The sequence below is a fragment of the Phyllopteryx taeniolatus genome, chromosome 6, assembly GCF_024500385.1.
Source record: "Phyllopteryx taeniolatus isolate TA_2022b chromosome 6, UOR_Ptae_1.2, whole genome shotgun sequence".
Lineage (NCBI taxonomy): Eukaryota > Metazoa > Chordata > Actinopteri > Syngnathiformes > Syngnathidae > Phyllopteryx > Phyllopteryx taeniolatus.
The window spans coordinates 30,430,211-30,451,868 of NC_084507.1; the positions used below are offsets into that span (position 1 = coordinate 30,430,211).

At 39.9% G+C, this 21,658-nt stretch overlaps 1 protein-coding gene across 2 annotated transcripts; it reads right to left on the reverse strand.

Annotated features, from left to right (window-relative positions):
* Window positions 1–323: 323 nt before the first annotated feature.
* On the reverse strand, window positions 324–5,723 carry irx4a (iroquois homeobox 4a). 2 transcript variants are annotated; one of them, XM_061776646.1, is made up of 5 exons: window positions 5,321–5,723; window positions 4,434–4,685; window positions 3,559–3,665; window positions 2,121–2,431; window positions 324–1,349 (listed from the first exon to the last, which is right to left on the reverse strand). In XM_061776646.1, the coding sequence occupies exons 1-5, from the start codon at window positions 5,363–5,365 to the stop codon at window positions 640–642; spliced, it is 1,425 nt and encodes a 474-aa protein (XP_061632630.1). In that variant the 5' UTR covers window positions 5,366–5,723; the 3' UTR covers window positions 324–639. The 2 variants fall into 2 exon arrangements, with proteins under 2 accessions (XP_061632630.1, XP_061632631.1); XM_061776647.1 differs by lacking the exon at window positions 5,321–5,723 and adding an exon at window positions 4,883–5,197.
* Window positions 5,724–21,658: the final 15,935 nt, after the last annotated feature.

A 21,658-nucleotide genomic window follows, 5' to 3' on the forward strand; every position in this document is an offset into this window, starting at 1 on the left:
TGGCGTGGAAAATGTCCACCTACATCCCAATTACAGCCTGTTTAGATGGAATTAATGAGGCACAGCTTTAATATTGGCCTGTCTTGAGGGCTTGCCTTTGAAATGAGACATTTTAAGGAGACTGCTGTGCTTATTTTAGGTTTGTTTTCAAAATGATGAAGACAATTCCATGTTTTAATCATTAAATAAACTCAATTAATACATGGAATCCCTCTTCCTTAGCATCTGTGGACATTTCTCCTCAGAACTGTCTGTTTTTTTATTTTATTTTCAGTGAACAATGTTGAAACTCATCCAACTTTCGGAGAGCTGAGCATCTGTGAGACCTTTTTATTTTATTTAATAGTGATCCTCCAAATGATTTGAATTATATATGCATGCGTACAGGGATGAAAGTAAAGTAAATAATAAATACTGTAAACCTCAAGATATTGTCCCAAGATGTAAACATATTATACAATTTGATCATTTGTGCGCGTGCGTTGAAAAAAACAAAACAAAAAAAAACAAATCTGGATCAATTGGAATAGTTCATTGTGTTAAAGAATGTACCAGCAAAAACGCGACATATAGCTTCCATCCCAGGTGTTTTTGTCCTTTTTTTTTTTTTTTATAAATAAATTATTTGTTTTGGTGTTATTACGAACAAAAGAGTTTGTTAATAGTTTTGAAAGTCATGGCAGTGTCTTTGGACGAGTCCTGGTCATGCTGCAGAACCCCCGGACTCCTCTGGGCCTCCAAGATGGATCCTTTGGTGGTGCTGCTGCTCCAGGATACGGTGGAGTGGGTCAGGGCCTGGCTCAAAGTGCTGTGCCTGAACAAGGGATCGTGGAAGACCCCGTCCACCCAGTTTCTCAGTGTAGTGACAGGCGAGTCCTGCCTGTGGTCCAGGCCCGGGGCGGGTGAGGTAGCGACAGGGGGTGGGCTGAGCGAGGAGGACGGGGGTGCTTGACACCTCAGCATACAGGAAGGGTAATCAGTCTGGACCAAGGAGGTCGCCGTCTGGGCCAAAGACCAGATCCGAGGTTTGCCGTCTAGTATGTGGTGCTGCGGCTGTTGGCTGTAACAAGACTTTGGTTGCGCTCTGCTTTCCGCCTGGAAATCCTCCTGGTTTGTTTTTAGGCAACTTTTGCTACTCAAGTCCTGCTCCCCCCCGAGCGAAACCGGGCCGGACATTTTCACGGACCCGTCTTTGATGAGGTGCTCGGCGGGACAGTCGCCGGTTGTTGTCATGTGAGGGTTCATGTGGTATCTGTGCTTCAACTCGCACTCCGAACTCTCTGACTCCAGAGTGTCAAAGTCTTCCAGGTCGCTCAGCTGGAGATCTTTATTGGATTGACCTCGACTATCTGGGGGAAAAAAAGAGAATGCGGGCAGTCAGTGCATGAAGGATGACGACAAGGTATCTGATAACAGCATCAGCCACTCTCAGTCCATTCAGAATGATACAAGTCCAGTGATAGTGGATCCTGACATCTTATCTGATCAAAGCCACTTTCCTCTCTACACAGAATGAAAGCAGTTTGTTTTCTTCAGCACGTTAAAAATAAAAAAATAAATAAATCATTAATTGCAGTGGCGACCCAAAAACGTTGGGCCCAATACCCATCAACCATTTTTGTTCTATAAAGCAAATGAAGCATAAAAAGCCTTCTTTATTGTACTTATTTAGTTGATTAAAGAGCAATTTAAAAAAAAAAGACCTGATGACCTCCTTTTGTCACAATAGAATGATCCATTTGACTCCACTGAAGATATTAATTAAAGGGATCTACATCAGCCTTACAAGCCAACACAGATTTTTCTTTTATCTTTTTTATTCGATGACTATTGTTAACTTTTATATGGTGTCTTTGCATTTTCAATCAACATCGTTATAGTGTTTTACAGTTACTTCACAAAACTAAAACATGTTTACAATTACTATAATACAGTACAATATGATTTAGAATAATACTTTGCAGACATGCAGCTAATACAGTCGTATCGGTATTCCAAAAAGAAACCTCAAGACTAAACTACACTAAAGCATCGTAGGCAGTCAACAGGAGACCCCTTGTCAAATTTTGCTAAACCGTTTCAAAAAACGACTGAGCCACGACTGCTGCGGTGACACTGACCATTTTCCTGACTTTCACTTTTAATCTGCTCCTCCTGAGAACAGTCGTCGTCCTCGTCATATCGCTTCTCCTCGGAGCCCTTGTTTCTGGGCGGCCATGTCATCTTGTTCTCCTTCTTCAGCCTCCTCCTGGCGTTGGCAAACCAGGTGGACACCTGTGTCAGCGTCATCTTGGTGATGATGGCCAGCATGATCTTTTCACCTTTGGTGGGATAAGGGTTCTTCCTGTGTTCCTGCAGCCAGGCCTTCAGGGTGCTTGTTGTCTCACGAGTGGCGTTCTTGCGCCTAGGTCCTCCATCCATGGAACCATATCTGCTCGTGAGAACACACCCACAATGGCAATGAGAGCATTTGGAATGTGTTTGAATGTCACAACTCGTGCATTCATCCGCATCCTCTTCTTTAAATACTACAGTGCATGTGTTCTGCTTCCGTAACTTCAATTGAGCGCAAACTTTAGGACTATGTTTAATATGATGTTTTCCGCATCAGACAAGAGTGAGTGATTACACATTTGTTTCAAACATTCATCCAAGCAAAGCAATGAGAGCAGTAACCACATCAAAGATCATGCCATTCATAACTTTTAGGAGGTAAAATAAAAAGCAATTCATAGCCATAAAGGAGCAGTCACGTATTGTGGAGGCAATTTCAAAGTGTGGTTCGTCTGCCTCCCGCCCTCCTCCCACAAATATATCCCTACATTTAAAATGCACAGTGTTGATAGTCAGTCAGCAGAGAGCTGTAAAACTCCTCTCGGGGGAGCCTTTTATGAGGCCTTATTGCTTTGAATTGCTTAGTGGGGGTCAAGCACTGCTAAGGGAATCAAAAGGAGAGAGCTGCACCTTTCCTCATCCCGTTTGCTTCTCGAGCAAACAAAATAGATTGTAAAATTGCTTCATGGGTGTGTAGTGATGAGCCCTCAGGAAAATGACGGGCAGATGAAGTGCAACTGCTGTAGGCCTCCTTCTTCATCCGAGTGCCTGATACACACTGGCCTTTTATTGCTAGTGTGCACCTCACATAGTTTACACTGAATTTAGCCTATTTGGGAAAAGCAGATGCCCTTTTGGCTTAGTTAAACAATAATACCATGCTTTCCGTGCAAGTAATGTTCCATGTTTCTGTTAAACGCCATGCTGATGTCGAGAAGTTTGTAAGTATTCAAATCCAGGCATTACTTTTCATCACACTACAAACCTGAGTCCTTTTCAATATGACCCTCAAGCTAAAACCTGAACGGCGTAACCCTCAACGCCCTTGTCATGTGTTTTAAAGTCATTCCCAAACTTTTTGCAAAGGTTTTCCAACCCAGTGCAACTCTGCGACACATCTCCAGAATAACTTCACATTCACGGGCCCTTGCGTGCTTCCGAAAGAAGCGAACACACAAAATAGTGGTCACAAATTTCAAGTGAATTTATCTAAAGACAAATTACCTGTCATACTGATATTGTCCCAAGGTGGGATCATAGGGGTAGTAGGCCGTCGCTTGGGTTATTCCTGCATGTGCAGAGGCTGTGGCATCTTTTGTGTCGAATGTACCCTGTAAAGCGGACAAGAAAATAAAGCTGGAATTGAAAACAAGGACGCGAACGTTGACTCTGTTACTTAAACACTTGACAATCATTTTATTTGATCGGAAAATACTGACTTGGTCACAAGAAAACGGTAAAAATCGTCAAATCAGTAATAATAATTTTTTTTTTTTTTACTTGGTGGTTTCTGAGCATACAGTTCAAAGGACAGTCATCCTCGTTTCTTAGTATAGGGCATCAATAATGAGGTGCCATTCAAAACATCCAAATCATATTTTACTAAATGTGTGCCATATTAAGAGCAGAATTCATACAAAATCACTGTAAAAAGTGCTTTAGAATGTGTTCAGAAGAACATTGAGACCCTTTTGAATGAGCAATACATTTTTCATAACACAACATCATGCATTATTTTGTCTGTTCAACTTTTGTCAAACACTTCAGACTAATGTATAAATCCCCACTAATTGATTTATTTCTTTTTTTCTTGACATTCACAAGTAATCCAATTGCATGTTACGCTGAGAAAATAAAGCTTTTACGAAGTTGACAATTGAGTTGTTATTGTTTTTTCTGCATCAATTAATGCATTTGAAAAAAAATACAAATCTTGAACCAGAATGTGAGTTCGTGAAGTGAGAAGATGCTGCAACACCAAGCCAGCATGCAGACAGTAGCAGCTTCGTTAAACAGAGAGGCGCGACTGCAAGATCCATTCATCAATGCCCCCCCAAAAAAAAAAAAAAAAAGAAAAAAAACAAACCGAAGGCGCTCACCAGCGAGTAGAACGCGGAGGCGTCCGTTCCATATGTAACGTAGTTGCCGTATCCTTGAGTGCCGGTGTAGGGGCTCCCGTACATGCCCAGTGCGGCGGCCGAGCTGAGCTCGTGCCTGGCGGTGGCCAGGAGCCGGCTCTCGTACACCGGGCAGTAGACCGGCGTCTGCCCGGACGCCGCCACTCCGGAGTCGGCGATGGATCTGCCGGTGGACTCGCAGCAGGTGGTCAGAGAGTTGCTTGTCATTAGGAACTGCGCGGAAGGGATACGGAAAAGCTCATTTCATAATAATAATAATAATAATAATTTCCCCCCCCCCAAAAAAAAACAAAAAAAAACACCAAGTTTCAACTCATGCATATAAGTGGGAAACTACTAAACAGAAATGACTTGATAGTGAATAAATAAGAAAAAAATGCATGTACTAAGAAAAAAAAAAAGAAACGAACTTAATGGGTAGGCGTTGACTTGTAATGTTAACATAAAAGGATGCACGTCTTTGATATAACGTGAAGAGGTCAAAACATCGAGGCGAAGAACAACATCTGTCAATGGCATAAAGCCAAAATAAAAAAAAAAAGCAGCTTAGTTAGAACATGAACGTGGCTTGTACTGAACAAGTTGTCATGTGCATGGCGTGCTGCCGACAACTCAAGTCTGTTTGTCCGTTAAAATACAGGCAACAGCATACTGGACGCTTCTTTATTTTACGCTCACGTCCGTTTTCGACCTTTGCAGGTGCCAGATTAGTGCAAAGAAAAACCTTTCCCATCCAGACTCTTGCGTAAAGTGCGTAAAACACCAAACCACATAACCAGTCGCAGTCATTTCAGCCCAAATATGTTTTTTTTTTTTCTCTCTCCATGAAATAAGTTGCGTGAACTTACTTGCGGAGCAGACGAATATGGATATCCAAATTGCGGATATGACATGGTAGAGAGGTCCCCCAATATCCAGAAATCAAGCGAGACTGCGGGTCTCCACTGTCGCGCAAACTGCTGCTGCTGCTGCTGCTGCTGCTGCTGCTGCTTCTCCACTCTACCAATTGATCGACAAGCTCAGGCAGCTTCTTGGATGCTTATAGGGCGAAGCACAGCAGCATGTTTAATTTGTGTAAAATGCTTCCCCGCTCGAACACCGTTCAAAGAAAATAAATACATAAAAAGACACGAAACAGCTGCAGTGTATCTTTTTTTCTTTCTTTCATGAACAATATCTATCAAATAAACAAATCAAAGTATAGTGATAAAACCTATCGGTTTCACGAATGATAACTTTGTTGTCCCGTATGTATTTTTGCGTTGTAAAAAAAAGTTGTATAAAAGACGTGAGCGGCAGATGCAGGTTGTTTTAAGAGGCAGTGTCTATGACGTCACAAGGTTGTCACTCTAAAAATGATCAGACTGTAACTTTATTATTCATTTTCGTACTAGAGACAAAAAAAAAAAGGTTTTAATGTTTGCAAAAGAATAAGGTGGCGTTTAAGGGAAGACTGTGCTTGAGATATATTTTCCATAAAGTTAACCAAAGTGAATAAAAAAAAATAAAAATGAATTGCCCAATCAGTGTCCAGAGTATATGCACATGTTTGGATATGGTGGAATGCAGTAAGCCTAATTAAGATCCTTCATATCAGTCCTCACTCACTCGATCTATCTATCTATCTATCTATCTATCTATCTATCTATCTATCTATCTATCTATCTATCTATCTATCTATCTATCTATCTATCTATCTATCTATCTATCTATCTATCTATCTATCTATCTATCTTTCTTTCTTTCTTTCTTTCTAGTCTTATCTTCGCTGAGCTTCTGACAATGTTGTCATGGCCAAACTGGTTAGCACCCAAAAAGTCAAGCTCCTTCCCTGGAGTTCATGCACTGTGCTTGCTTAGAGAGTCCCGGGTTGAGACATGTGAAAGGCCCCTGGGGTCACTCCTCAAATTAATGATGATGTACTCCCCCCCCACCCCTCACGCCTCCTTTCCCTCCTCCTCCTCCTCCTCCTCTCCTTCTCCAGTGCTCTCCAGCTGGATCTCTGCCTACCGGTGACAGCTCGATTGAGGGTGATTGATGACTATCTAGGGAACCCAGGCCAAAATAATAATATGATACTGGCACCTCGCAATAATTGCTCACTTTCATTTACAGAAGAAAGAGGTAATAAAGAGCTATTGAGACGGACTATGTGGTTTTCTTTTTTAACTGAAGTAATTTCTGTCTAGTGTTTTCATTGTTTTACTTGTTAGTTTTCTTTGGGAAGGTTTGGAGTGTGGGAGCGTGGCCTGTATGAAATGTCTGCGCTCTCATTTATTTGGACAAATCGAATTATGTGGGGTGAGCACCTCAAAGCAAGCGGTCGCATTAAGACTGCGAACGGGAGGGTGCGGGAGGGTCAAATGGGATCAGGCAATGCTTTTTAATTTACATTAGGCCACCTTGCCCGAACAACCATGAACCGTTCAACCGTGGACGCACACACACAAATCTTTCTTTGTGAGAAATCTTTGTCAACACGTTGATTTTTCAGGATCGTGCGAGCACACGCATGATGTCAGAATCATCCAATGTGATAAGAGCAACACAGGAAGCAACCTAGCACAGACCTTTGCTCTTGTATATGGAATTAGTCCGGGGACAGAAAATTTGTTAAACACACGGACAAAACTGCATACATACGTACACAATGCAAACACTCTTTGGCGCATCGGGCCTTTTGATTATCCATAGCCTTACCCGGTGTTATCGGGCGCCTGTAATGAAATATTTAGGCGCACGAGTATATGCTTTTAGACAGAAAATGAAGACGACAGCAGGAGTTGAAGCTTGTTTAGCGTATAAAGAGATGCTTTTTTTTTTCTTTGACAGATGTGGGGAAAGAGGCAAGCGGCATGTTTAGACTGAGTGCAGGCATAATGTGAGAGTCCATTCAAGAGGGACTAACTTGACTGCACTTCCTTCTTTCTTGATACCAACGCTTTGTAGGCCATGCATTAGAATACAGTGGAACCTCGATGAAACAGTCTAATAGGGGCAGGGGGTTGTCCGACATAGCTGATTGTCCGTAACGTTGAAGCACTTTTTTTTTTAGGCTATATGCACCCATATTACTGTACAGTAAAAAATGTGTTTTGTAGTGATTTTATTTCGTGGCCTAAAACGCCGAGTACAGTACAAGGTTATTGTAAATAAATATTTTAAAAAATCTTGAAAATGTTTGAAAGTTTCACTTTTTATCCAAACTTACTACATCGGTGTGCTTGGTCATGGTGACATTGTTGACGTACACTACTTATCATAAGTGAGTCACTTTCATGAGCCGCAACGAATTAGTGTGCTTCCTAGTTCCAAATCCGTTGCCAAAGGTGAATGGCTTGACTCACAAAAAAACAACAAAAAAACTGTTATTGTACAAAAAATAGCATGTTCCAGATTCCAAAGGCTTGTGTTTTTGTACTCCTCAGAGCCATGCCGCTCTCTCTCGATCTATGCACAATAGACAATAGATAGAACCATCATCAAATAGCCGCCACATCATTTCCTTACATTCAACATGGCCATTTGGAATTGGATTTAGTCATCTTGTATATCTGTGACCCGGAAAGACGTCAGTCCAATTATTTGCCTGCATTGCGCCGCACTGCCAGTAAAGAACAGCGGACAATTCTGGAACTGACAGACGTTGCCAACGGCAGTTTAAGTGACAAATGGAAAAAACATTTTTGACACATTGTTAAGTCCCACGGTGTGTTTTATCCAATATTCATTATATTGGGGGTGTTTTATTGAGGTTCCACTGTACTTTGAAAATATTATTTATAAAAATTAAATTGTTGTTTTAATGTTTTAAAAGTAATTGTTATCATACTTAGAATAATGGTATTTGTTGGAACATACAAGGTCGAACACAATTGTTTCTTAGATGCTGGTCTATCTTCAATTCATTGACGAGTTAACAAAAAAAATTATCATAGGGAATAGTGTAAATGTAATGAATCTGTTCCAGGGTCAAACTGTCCATCTCCACATTTTCTTCCACTTATCCGGAGGGGGGGGGGGGGCAACCAGAGAAGCCCAGACTTCTGTCTTCTCAGCCACTTTGTCCAGCACTTTCAGGGACAATCCAAGACGTTAACAGGCCAGTAGAGAGACATTGGGCTCTATTTTTGTGACCGGCATAAATCCGACGCTGTGAACGGTGGAAATCTTCACAGAGGCGGGTTAAACTGGGTTTTTGTAATTTTAGCAGAGAATTGCTGGCGTATTTCAATAAAAAGGGCGGACTGCAGCCAACTTCATTCGCCACCAATCAAAGCGGATCCTCTCATTCCCTTTAAATGCCACCTCATTTGGCTCCTCTCGATGCGGAATAGCAGCAGCTCTACACTGAGTCACTCCCAGATGACTGAGCTTCTCACTCTATCGCTAACCTTACACCTACTGGAATCACGTCTAGTTTATGGTGCTATAACGTGATTGTGTAGAATTTGATCGGTGCGCAGGCAGGCAGACAGACACGTGAGCTCCTTGGACATGTGTGGTGGATGACGGACTTATCTCAACATCGGGTATCCAAACCTCTTAATCAAAGTAAAAATAAATTAATTGAACACATTATTCATTATTATTTTTATTATTATTATTATATATTTTTTTAAAATCATCCCACGTACTGGCTGCCACGCAGCTATGGGGGTCGTGTCGAGAGTATTTAAGTCACCAGCAGTTTTCACCAACTCATGTTGTATTTAATAAGGGTACCCGCTAATGTTCAATGTAGTAGTCATGGAAGGATACCTGCGTCCTCTTCCGCATATAGAGATATATGCGGAAGATATATGTGTATGTGTATATATATATATATATATATATGTCTCCACGTGAGGCTATTACGGCATTTTTTAAAAGGAATGAGAGAAACCACTTTGATTGGATAGCACTGGAGTCCGCTATGGTGACGCCCACACCATCGCAGATGTCCTGTTTTTTTGCCGGGGGTACGGCGGTCAACGAAAGCACCCAAATCGGGTCTAGCCCACCTCCTCGCAGAGTTACGCCAAGGGCAGTGCTGGATTTGTGTTCGTCACGAAAATAGATCCCCTTAATGTTTAAAGTGACATCTTTGGATTCTTTAGAGCCCTACAAGAGTAAACATTCTAACCACTGTAATATTTCTATGGAAATCAATAAAACACTGTTTAAACACTCTGTTAACTTTATTGATGAATGAGGATTACATAATAAAATTAACATTAACCGTCACACGAATATTCTTCTCTTCTTCGCTTCTTTTTTCTTTCCGATTGAGCTACTCCTGCCCAACTTCCATAAATGCCGTAATCAATCAACCCCTACACTTGAGCTAAATGCTTACTAATGGTCTTTTTACTTGCGTTGTGCCACAATGCAACCTCTAAATTCTTGACATTTTATCTATTTACTTACGTATTCCAGTTTCATTTCTTCCATCTGACGCAAACCCTGGAGTACTGTAACCTGAATAATAAGCGAGCTTGCACTTTTAAGTAAACCCGCTCATTTGCATCTCCTTTACAACTAAACTCCCATTAAAGAAAGTTCCTCAGCTACACTGTAATCATGAAGGTGTCACTTTCCTGATAATCTGGCGTTGATTAATGAGCAACCATGAGGAGGTAAGTGCATGATTGCGTCTCTGTGCATGTACACATTGGGGGGAGGGTGGTGTATTTTTTAAAATTTTTATTTTTTGGTGAGGAATCGGGGGGTTTGGGGGGGGTGTAGACGGTATGGGCGTGATCGTAAAGAGGAAGGTGAAACACTCATCCACCTAAATTCCATTCATGGCATTTTCAGGTTATTTGAAGATTATCCCAATGCATTGAATATTAGAGCACATAATTATATTCCTACTCTGACTATGCACCTGATCTCACATTACAACAATGTAGTTGCAACTTTAATATCATGTGAATTAACAATATAATAAAGGTGTAACATTTCATTCTATTTCAACACAGGGGATATACCCATCCCTATAGCCAACATATCATCTCATATTACAACATTGCGTATTGTGAAAACAAACACAAAACAAATGTTGATGAATTATGGGAACATGATCGTTTTCAGTCATGGTCATGGTGTGCAGGGGTCCATCCCAGCTGACTTTTGGAGGCAGGGTGCACCCTGGACCAGTTGCAGAGGGCATATAGACAAACAACCATTTACTTTCACACCTATTGACAATGTGGAGACACTTATTAACCTTCTGTGCACGTTTTTAGAATGTGGGAGGAAACCGCATTACTTCGAGAAAACTCCTGCACATACGGTGCAAACATGGAAACATTATGGCAACATCCTCTCCAAAAATCTTTTGTGTCAGGCCCTTTTGGAATATCCCAATAATAACTCTCACAAAAGGTGCAGGATAAATACCTCCATATTTACATTAAGACTTCTCAGAACCAAAAGTGACAGGAAAAGTCGTATAATAGTAAACACTTTGGAATGGGACGGTATTTTAACTCAATTAGGAACCATTTTAGGAACCAACTTTTAGGATCCATTTTAGGAACTAACTTTTCTAACCATAGTTAGGAAAGTTAATGATATTACTTTAAAAGCTCTAAAAATCAATTGATTAGACAACTAGCATCTATTTGTCTCAGAGACCATCGCACATTAACTGCTTTAAATGCAGGCTCTTTCATTTCAGTGAGCGCTCGACTTGTTACCATTTTGAACAGAAATTAGTAATTTTAAACTCAGTTCACTCTAATTTTAATTTAAAAAAATTCCACAAAACTTTATTATTACTCCAAAAAAAATAGATATTTGTTCATAATAATATCACATTTTTAAACGTTTACATAGTGTTCTACGCATGTGTGTGCTATTAATCTTGTTTTTGTCATTTATTTTAGAAATAGAAACAAATACATTTTTCTTATTTTTATTATTATTTTAGAAAATAATTAATAGACAAATGTGTTAAAAAACTTAAATGAGTACTGAATATGTAAGTGACAGACACATGACACATGGACAGTGGAAAATAAAATTTTAAATCTTCTCCAACTGACCAAAAAAAATAAAAAAAACTGCTTACGCCGTTACTTTAACATCAACCTAAAAACTAACAGTTAAGTTTAGCTGAATGGCAAACATTTTGTGAATTCTGGTTGGTTCCATGGCTTTACCAAGGGCCTTTTGGTCCAACCATGAAATAGTGATTTTCTGTTGTTCTACTGTGCTTTATTGAAATGGTCCAGCGCACCAATGTCTTCTGGGTCACTGTTCCAGGTTCTGTTTGGCATCAACAACATAGAAAGCCCAGCTGACCTCAATAGATATGGACAGCTGCACAGACTGACTCGCTTGGTGACAAGAAGCCCAAAGCTGCTCTGAGGCTTTCCAATAGTCACCATGTTCCTCCTTCCACAGCCATAGAAATAAGGTGCAAACATTGTCTCTGTCACACACTGACTGCAAACCTGACACACACACACACACACGCACACGCACACACACACACACACACAAACACACTGCTTATCCAGCAAAACATTAGACTGTCCACAGTCCTGTCTACTCATGGAGTCCAAATGGAATATTGATCTCCAACAATCTTCTCAATGTATTTCCTATTTCTTCCCTTGAACAACACAATGATTATTTTTTTTTCCCATTTCTCCTCGTTGGGCCCTAAAGCCCTAATGGTTTTTGCATGAGTGGAGTAGTGTTCCAGCATCCTCCGGGCAGAATGTTTAGAATGGTGACTGTGGTCTTCCTGCTGCAGAGTTACGAAATGCTTCACAATGTGCTGATCATTATTTTTAATTGGTAAATTGTGCAAACTAGTCAAGATTTGCAGTTTTGTTTTCTCGCTGAGGTGCTTCAAAAGCTTTGAGAACAATGTCCTCTTTTTTGTTTCTTATCAATGAGCTCATCCAGGGTCATTTGGGTCAGTCTATTGGCGTTTTATACTGCATATGGTGCTATCAACATGGATAGGAGCAAACAGAAGAACATTGTAAGACGTTGTTTAGATTGGAAAAAAAGCCCAACACATGGAGTTAATACCCAGTCAAATGTGCAGTACCCCAGGTAAAGCAACATGGAGCTTTTATTTTGTAACCCAGTTGTGCTAATCTGTCTGACACAAACCATTCGTCTGTCTGTCTGTCGATCTTTCGTCCCCTCTCTTTCTCACCGTTCTGCTTCTTCAGCCACTCTAAGAGGTTTAACATGTCCAAGTTCTCTCACTCATCCATAATAGATCAACACAACGGGAGCATCTCCTCTGCACTTAGTTAACTCGCTATCTTCAGGTGTTGCCCTAGCAACTGTCCAGGACATAAAACAAGGAGGAGGATCTGTATGTAGCCCTAAAATTGTGGAACCCATGTGCCTTGTAAATCTTAGTGTTGGGTCCTTGTTCCCTGGTGATGTTCTTGGATTCCAGATGTAGACGCCCGTCCAATACACAATACATGACACGGGTGACAACTGTCAAAAGTCTTGTTACATCCACTGTGACATAAAAGAGGCATGTTTCGTGCCGTTAAGAATTGCATAGGTGGCTTTTTGTCTGAGGCTTTGTTCTTTTAGCTGTTTAGCGGAGCCTGGTACTTTGCGTATCGGATAGGGACACGCAGTCTACACGGTTCATTTAAAACATCTCATTTCCGAATCACAGGTTAAAGGAGGTGGTTATACGTGCCACTCACATAAGAACGTTTAAAAATCTTAGCGTTTCTTGTAAATGCATAGTATTTAGAGTGTGTTAAAACACAAGAAATGCATGTGTCCAGTTGTTATTCACAGCATGTGCATTACATGGACAAAAGGCTAAAAATAGAAAAGAAATACTCCTGCTTTCATTAACTAGGTTGTTGTTGCATAAACATATCAAAAGTCAGTGCTTCAAGTCAAAGGGGCAATTTTAATCATTTGAGTATACAGTATAGAGTTAATAGAGAGACAATTTTGGCAAATCATGCTTTAGTTTAGGAGAGACTGAATCATGGAGTAATTGGGGAAACTGGAGCTAGTTACTTATACAGTATGGTGTGATTTTTTTTAAACAGAATGTTAAATGCAATGTGTAAGTAAACTCTGTTGTACATACTGATTTAATATTTGGAGAAAGAGAAATAACACATCAGAAAGAAGAAAAAAAGTTGCAGGAAAGAGGAGGCTGGAATAAAAAACAATTATCACAACATCTTTTGACCCCGGCTACAGTATATCATGCATCTTGGGTTGGGTATCAAGGTACAGTACTTTAAATCGAAAACAGTTTTTGCTTTTGAAAGGGACAGCAGATGAAAATTGCAGCTGGTAGAGACTGAAAAGGTACATGCACTGAATTAACTAAACTGACCTCTGAAAATCATCGACAAGCTTGGAGGTTCTTCTTGGATTTACATTAAAGTTACCCCTATAAATCAATTCATTCAAATATGCAACAGCAAAACAAAGAAAGAAAAATCTGATGCATATTTTACATGGCTCAATTTGAAAGGGATTTGAGCATTAGAGTTCCTCCATTAATTTGTGGAATATTTAAGCAGGTTGCAGCTAGTGAAAGTTATTTTACCTTCAGGACAAATTTCCCAGCCAGACTCATATAGGTCTCATTTTTTTTTTTTTTTTTTCATCACCGTAATCATTTGGAAAGATAGCGCATTTGTGATGGATCGTTAGTACGTTTGACCCCAAAACTCAACAACAACAATCTGCGTGCTTGCATCATCATACAAACCATTTCATTGACACTAAAAAAAAAAAAAAATTCACTCAAACGTGGAGTATTCCAGTCAATAATTTACAATACACTTTGGGGAGATGTTCATGTAAAAAGACATTTTATTGTTTATCTGATAAATATTCACCTTGCTTCTCACTGCAAATTGAAAACAGCGTGGCTGGCGGGACAAAAAAGGGACTTGCCAATCATCTTTCTGCATGAATGTGTCGAGTCCTGCGTGCACGTGTCACGGCCTCCGAGCCGTCATGTTGGACACTGGAGTGACACTGATCGCGGCGTGATGCGCGCGCACCTCTGGGGGCCAGGTGGTCGCTCTCTCTGTCATGAGAAGCCCGGAGTCCCCTGACACCTGCGACCAGAACCACCGCAGCCCAACCAACTGAAGCCGTGCAACAGCCAACACTGACTGAATCCACTTTGCATTTCAAATTTGGAAGAAACATGTTGTATTCTATCACGATACAAGTTGTACCTGTTGTTTCTATTTTTGTCTTACAAATATGCATTTTATCGTTTCAAATCCAAACAAAATGTTGCAATTGCTTTTATAGACATGTCAAATCAATGCTTTCAAAATGATGGTTTAAAATTTGAGGCATTCGTAGTAAAGGCAATTCTTTTTGACAGAGTAAATGGTGGTGGTGCACGAAAAGACATTTTGTGCATAACGGTAAACACATAAAATGGTGTGAGTTGCGCAATTCAAAACGATGCGGATAGAAGTGCATAAAATGATCCCAACAATTTTCCCAACAGAATTTTGTCTTATTGCTTAATATTTCCCCAAAAATGTAATTAGCATCTTCAGAAAACATGTTGCAAATCATGAAACTTCATATCGAACATTAAACAGTGAAGACACGTTCAAATTAAAAGTTTGAAAAATATCACTTGAAAATGTTTGTTTTTCTCGGGAACAATTAGGACCTTTTTATGGATAACAACTGCCAATAATTCAAATACTCATATCAGTAACATTAATCAATTTTCAAAAGGAAACTCAGTGGGTCATGCCTTTACCGCCACTAATGAAATGACACATTTATTCTACCAGACCTACAATCACGGCTATCATGAACAAGTGTAGAAGAGGACAGCTTTTGAAGAAGCCCCTAAAGTTCGATTTAAAATACTACCTGGTCAGAACTCCAACAGGAGTTGGAAATCAATGAAAACAAGGGAAGACTTTATTTTAGTTTTCGGAGTATCTCTGGGATTTGTTTGGCCTTTCGTGCAAAAGAACATTTCTTAGGTTAGAGGTCACAGTGGGGGTTAATTTCCGGGCTCTCTTTCATCTCTCAATCATCTAACCAAGCATTTATGGACCGTTATTTGTGCACTGGCGCACATTCTTTCTGGAACAGAAAATGGCCTCGTATTGGAAGCGTAGAACTGTCAAAATTGACTCGAAATTAAGATTCAGGGTGAACTAAACACTTCAAAACAAATCCTGATTGACCTTTATCAATATGAACTAATTATGAAAGGAAATAAGCAATTATTTGGGTATAATTTTCCCTGTAATGAATTGTTGCCCCAATTTACAAAAGTAAAACCCAGTTGTGACCCTATTTTCATGGTGTTCTACTATCTCCCCATCCATTCTGCCTCCTGATGCACACGGATATTATAAAGTCATGATCCCCCTTTCAATATTCGCCTACATAATAGAGTTAGTACATCGCGTTACGGGCTCGAGAATGTGTTATAGGCAGTGATTATCTTCTTGAGGACGACGCAGCCCAGGCAGGCACTTACAATGACTAATTCATAATGCATCCACTGAAACACAAATGCACTTTATTGTCTCATTCTGCATCTTATTTTACCCCTAAACCAGAAAATGGCTTGGTGTTCTAATGACAGAGCCATGTTAATATCAAGGCAGATAAGGGCTGGCATGTGCAGATGGGAGCACTGTGTGGAAACTCAATCACAAGTTCCTTCAATCACTCGAAACCTGAACAAGAGAGAATGGGTGCATTTGAATATTTTCCTCTACCTGAAGGTATTAAAACTATACAAATTTAATACGTATTTAACATGTAGTTGCTTTTTGTGCCTCTTACTTTTGCAGTTCTGCATAAAAAACAGGGCGGTTATGCGGGAGTGACTTTGGCAGGTATGGACATGACATGCTTTTTCAACCAAGCATGTCTGCAAGATTCTCTGGGTTTAATGGTTGCTTGAACTTCTTTATCCCTGCAATCTGAGTAGCTCTTACTTTTTTTTCTGGTGTCTTCTGCGTGCTCTGAATTTGTTTGAAAATACACACAGTAGTTTGCATTTGACAGTATCCCTTATTGTTATAGCTGCATGCATTTACTTAAGAGGGGATTCAATAAATCAGCAAATGTGACCCAAACACAATAGAGTATGCAATGTGCTATCCTCTTCCATACATTCAAAAGAAACACGGTTGAAGAATCACAAATTGTTTGGTGATGTTCCAACACAGCCTGCTCATATTAAATTGAAACAGTGCAGTTTGTATGCAGGAAAAAAAAATCCAAATGTATATATTTTTTATTTTTATTAACTCTGTTTTATATAGCACCTTTCACGGGTCGCACGCGAAAATAATCATGCAGAGACAATTACCCACGTCTGACCATCAAAATGTCCAACACCTGAAAATACATAGCAAAAAGAAGGGAACATAACAACGTGAAGATATGAGGAATACATCCAAAGTATTTATGTGGACAAACACAAAAGTGGTGATTTCTGGACTGCAGATTTGTCTCTGATCTCAGACTTTTATTTTCAGTAATCTCCATGAGCTCTGCAAATAGAAAATCAGGGCTAAAACGGTCTGTTGTGAACTAAAAAAGTCAGAGATCAGCCTGGCTCTAGGATGCCACACAGGTACACATGGACCAACACTGATGGACATAAAATTAGCCATCTTACAATAGACACAGATTAAGGACATAAAGACATTTAATCAGTGCCTGTAGTAAGGCCCCTGCAAACATAACATTGTAACCTAGTGGTAGGGGCACATAAAACTGAAAAGAGAAAAAAAGCCAATGTTAATATTGTAAAGGAGTACGGAGAAGAGGAAGGCATTCCACCCATTCACATTCCTTTATTTTCCACTCCGATGATCACATTAGAATATTTTGAAAGGAGTGCCTCTGTTTGCCTTATCATGCATTATTCGGAGGAATTACCTGGGCCTTAACACCGCAATAAAGATGCCTTCGAAGTCTATCTCCCTTTTTCACACAGATGCACAAGAGTAATAATATTCATACACAACCAACCTTCAAGAAGTGCTTTCTCTGTGCATGTTAGTAAGAGCGATTTATCAAGTTTGAATGACACTGAGGCATATTTTTTTTTCACTAAAATACAAGAGGACCTTATCGAGGCAGTGAATAAGAGTGAGATAAGGTAATATGGGAATACCCGGAGTGTTTTAAAATCCTATTAGTGTAGATGAAATAAGTAAAAAGTTGAGAATACAATTATTGTGTATTCAGGCTGAAATCAACATTTAGGGCTTTATTCCGCAGCAGGGCACAAATGCCGGCGGATCCTGATTTTCGTGACGCTTGCAAAATTTTGCGGCTTGCAATTCCAAATTTCAGCTGCCAGCAGTTATCAGCAGCTCATTCTGTTTAATGACCTTGTCTGTTGCCACACCGACCAGGAGCAGGGACAATGCTTTACTGACGCACGGCTCACACAGAGACTGTCGTCATGCGAGACTGTCATTGTGCCCCATTTAAAGGGAATGAGAAGAGCCACTTTGATTGGCAGTCAATGAAGTCAGCTGTAAACACACCCAGAGCGAAGCAGCTCGCCCACTGTCGGGACTGGGGGGGCTGCACTGGTCTACAAAATGATCAACATCGGTTTAACCCGGATTGATGCCAGTCAATCAAGAAAAATAGAGCCGTAGTGTCAAATATCATTCAAAGTTCTAAAAAATTGACGCTTTTTTTTAAAAAAACAATAATTCATTGGCAGTGAGAACTAATTATAGCGACATGTACTTTGTAATAGTGAACCACATGAAGTCACATTTTATCTGTGTTACATGAATTCAATCGCTCAAAAGAAACAAGAGCTTATCTCAAATTTATACAGCAGCATTAGATTATTTCATGTAAAGTGTCACATTGATTTCCTAATCAAAAAGGCATTTCATTACACAGTGCCCTCAACCTGTGTATTTCCAATAAAAATGATAAAAGAGAACATTCTTAATATCAAAGCCCCGCCAAAACAAACCGGCAAACATGATAAATTAAATGTTATATTGACATGTTCCGCTTTATGGATTATTCTACAAAATGTACATCACTCGAACTGCGACGGCCCAGCGAGCTCAGCGTTGTCACTCGGAGCTTCTAATTTGTTACTGAGATTTTGGAATGTTTATTCAAAGTGGAACTACTGTACATTTCCCGGGAATTAAGCTATTGTCCTTACATTTGGCAGGTGAAGCCAAATATGGTTTGAACACAATAATGGAATACAAATAGACATTATAGCCACTTTGTCTTAAATATTTAGTTCATTACTAAATACATACAGGATTAGCTGGGCCTTTCACCTTGGATGTCAAAAGAGTTTCAGCCTGAAAACAATCACATCTCTTGTAAGATAAAGTATTACGTTCAAACTGTTTTTGGGACATCAGTCTTGATTCAAGCACAATGCCCTGAAACGTCGCATAGAAATATACAGTACACACCCCTGCTTCCGCTCTGACCCGAAGGCCATTACTGTCACACATCCACTAAAGTGAACTCTTGAGTCAAGCTTTTCCACCTTTCAAAGACAAGAGAAGTTAGTCGTGGGGTGGGTGATGTGCAAACATGGATCCAAGGGAGCATCATGTTATAAAAGCCTCCATAAGCACAGCAAATGACAACCCCATGTGTTGACGTCGTGGACATCTTTAATGGCTTGTTTGCAAGTATTTGGGTCACTGAAGAGCCGGCCCACTCAACAAGTGTGAAATTACAAATGATTTGTCATGAGCAAGCTTGGTGATGAAGTGCTGCCTCCATGAAGTCAAAGTAAAATCATTGTTGACATTTTGCTTTTTTTTTTAAAGGGTGAGGCTCAACCAGTACCCACCCGCTAGGGCCGCCCCCGGTCAGCATTGTAATGGAGGTCATACTCATACATTGGCTCGAAGTAAAGAGGTCAGCATGAGCAGTTTCAGTTTCATTTGCTCCTCATCACAAACATAGGATGTAAAGTGTAGTGTGATTCTTGATCCTTAGGGCATTTTGAGCGATGTGTATCACAGACTTGATGATAATACACCTGAGAATCTGTCTAATAATTGCGGAACATGTCTCCATTAAGACACCACGACCTCTGTTGTTTTAATTCGCTTTTTCAAAGTCATTTTTTATTTATTTTTTTTAAATCAGTAAATAGTCGAAATCACAGAGTTAGCAGGATTATGGAACATTTACAAACTGATTTCCTCAAAATTTAGTAGAAGAATATCGCATGCGGCTTCTAATCATGCAAAACTATCATTTCTAAAACACATTTTGTCCAAATATAATGAAGTTGGACAAATTTTATATTTTTGCTATATTTGCAAATTTCCAAGATAGAGCTTTAAAAAAAAAAAAAAAAGTGTCATCAAAATTGAATGGCATAATCACCGGACGAATACATACCCATCGTTAAAAAATATATTTTAAACAGTTCATGGAAGTGAAAATGTAACCTCCTTGGTGGAGAAAATGAAGAAATACGAAAACATTGTGTTCAAATTAGCTGGTGTTTGTCGTATCGTCTATTTGCATCCATGATGCTTTTTGTTTTTCAACCAAATTTTCCTCTTTTTCTTCTCCCTTCATCAGGTTTTCTCACTCTGGCTCTATCTTTACCCCCTTTTGCCTCCCCGCGCTCCCTCCAAGCCTGCCTCTCTCCCACCGCTCCAGCCACTTTTCCTTTCCAAGGCCGAGGATTCCTACAGCCCCACTGAGAGAAGTGTGTGAAAATGGACAATGCAGGTCCCCTGGTGTGCCCACCCCCGGCACAGAGTGTGAGAAGAGGGCCTTGCATTTGATGCCTGACTGACCGAATTTTCTGCCAGATAGCTGGGCCTTTCTATTCCCAGCGGCACTGTGAAAGCAGGGCCAGAAGTGGTGCGGAAGGAGAGGGGAAGGCACAGTAATTGTATCAAGGTCTGTAGAGATTCCCCTCCCGCCGACCCTGGGCCCCCCTTTCTCGCCGCCTAAACCAACCCTCAACTGCTTCTCAGTTAAAAGGAAAAGGGTCCCTGGGTAGCAAGAAGCAACTTCTCTCCAGAATCACCAAAAAACAGTGTGCAGTCATATATGAATAACATTCAATTTATCACATGAAAGCCCATATTCAATACAACACCTTGGACTGTCCCCAATTCCATCTATTTTTCAACACCTTTGATAGGAAAAATAAAAATAAATAAACAGAGTTGTGCTCCCAAAATTACTTTCCGATTGTATGCTGTAAAGTTACATTGTGTCAAAAATGACCATTATAAGAAAATAGTTGACGTGCTTTTTTTTTTTTTTGCTATGAATAGCTAAAATGATGCTTATTACAATGAAAGTAGTATTATGATCATTTAAAAGAAAATACATTTTTTTTACAAAGGCATAAAAGAAAAACCTACACAGAAATGAAAACAATAAGAAGTTGAATTAAGTAATATTTCATCAATTGCTTGAAAAGAGAAAACATTACAGCATTGTCTTGCTTGTCTTGCTTGTCTTTCTCGAAATGACGAATCCCGTGCTTACTGTTCATTTTCAATTCATATTTATTTTCCCGATTACTACAATCGGACATGAAAGTGTTCTTAAAATAATGGTTCCAAGTCATTTTCAAGAAGATTTGAAGTTGTGCAGTATATTGTGTTTACCTTGGTAATTGACCTGTAAAATCTTTATGAAGGAGTCTCGAGAGTGACCATTTTTGCCAAAATTAAAGAAATCAGTTTTGGTTCAATTCCGATTCAGTACAAATTGGATTTTTCGATTGAAAGCATAAACGTACAATGCAAACGATACCATGCTAATGACAGCTACTTTTACTAAGCGCTTGTGCAGCTCTAATACAAATAGTTGGCTTTAAAAAGGTAACTATCGGCAACTCAGTCGAGCGCAGATGCCAACTATTAATGCTCAACAATGGAAAACGAGCTGCCAACAGGAACAAATGACTACAGTCATATTAACTTGATTATTACACCAAATGCTAATGAATGGCGTAAATAGCTATTCTCGGTCAACCTAACATCATAATCAGCTCATCTCTGGTGGATGAAGACGCGTCAGCGGCCATTTGAGCAGGATTTTTCGACAACTCCCTGTACATTTCAAAAGGGCCGTGCTCAGAGCTTCGCATTTTCTACATCCCTTCCAATTCATTACCCCCCTCCCCAAATGTATTATTCTGCCTGCTACACATCCCCCGTGGTCTCTGGAGGCCGATT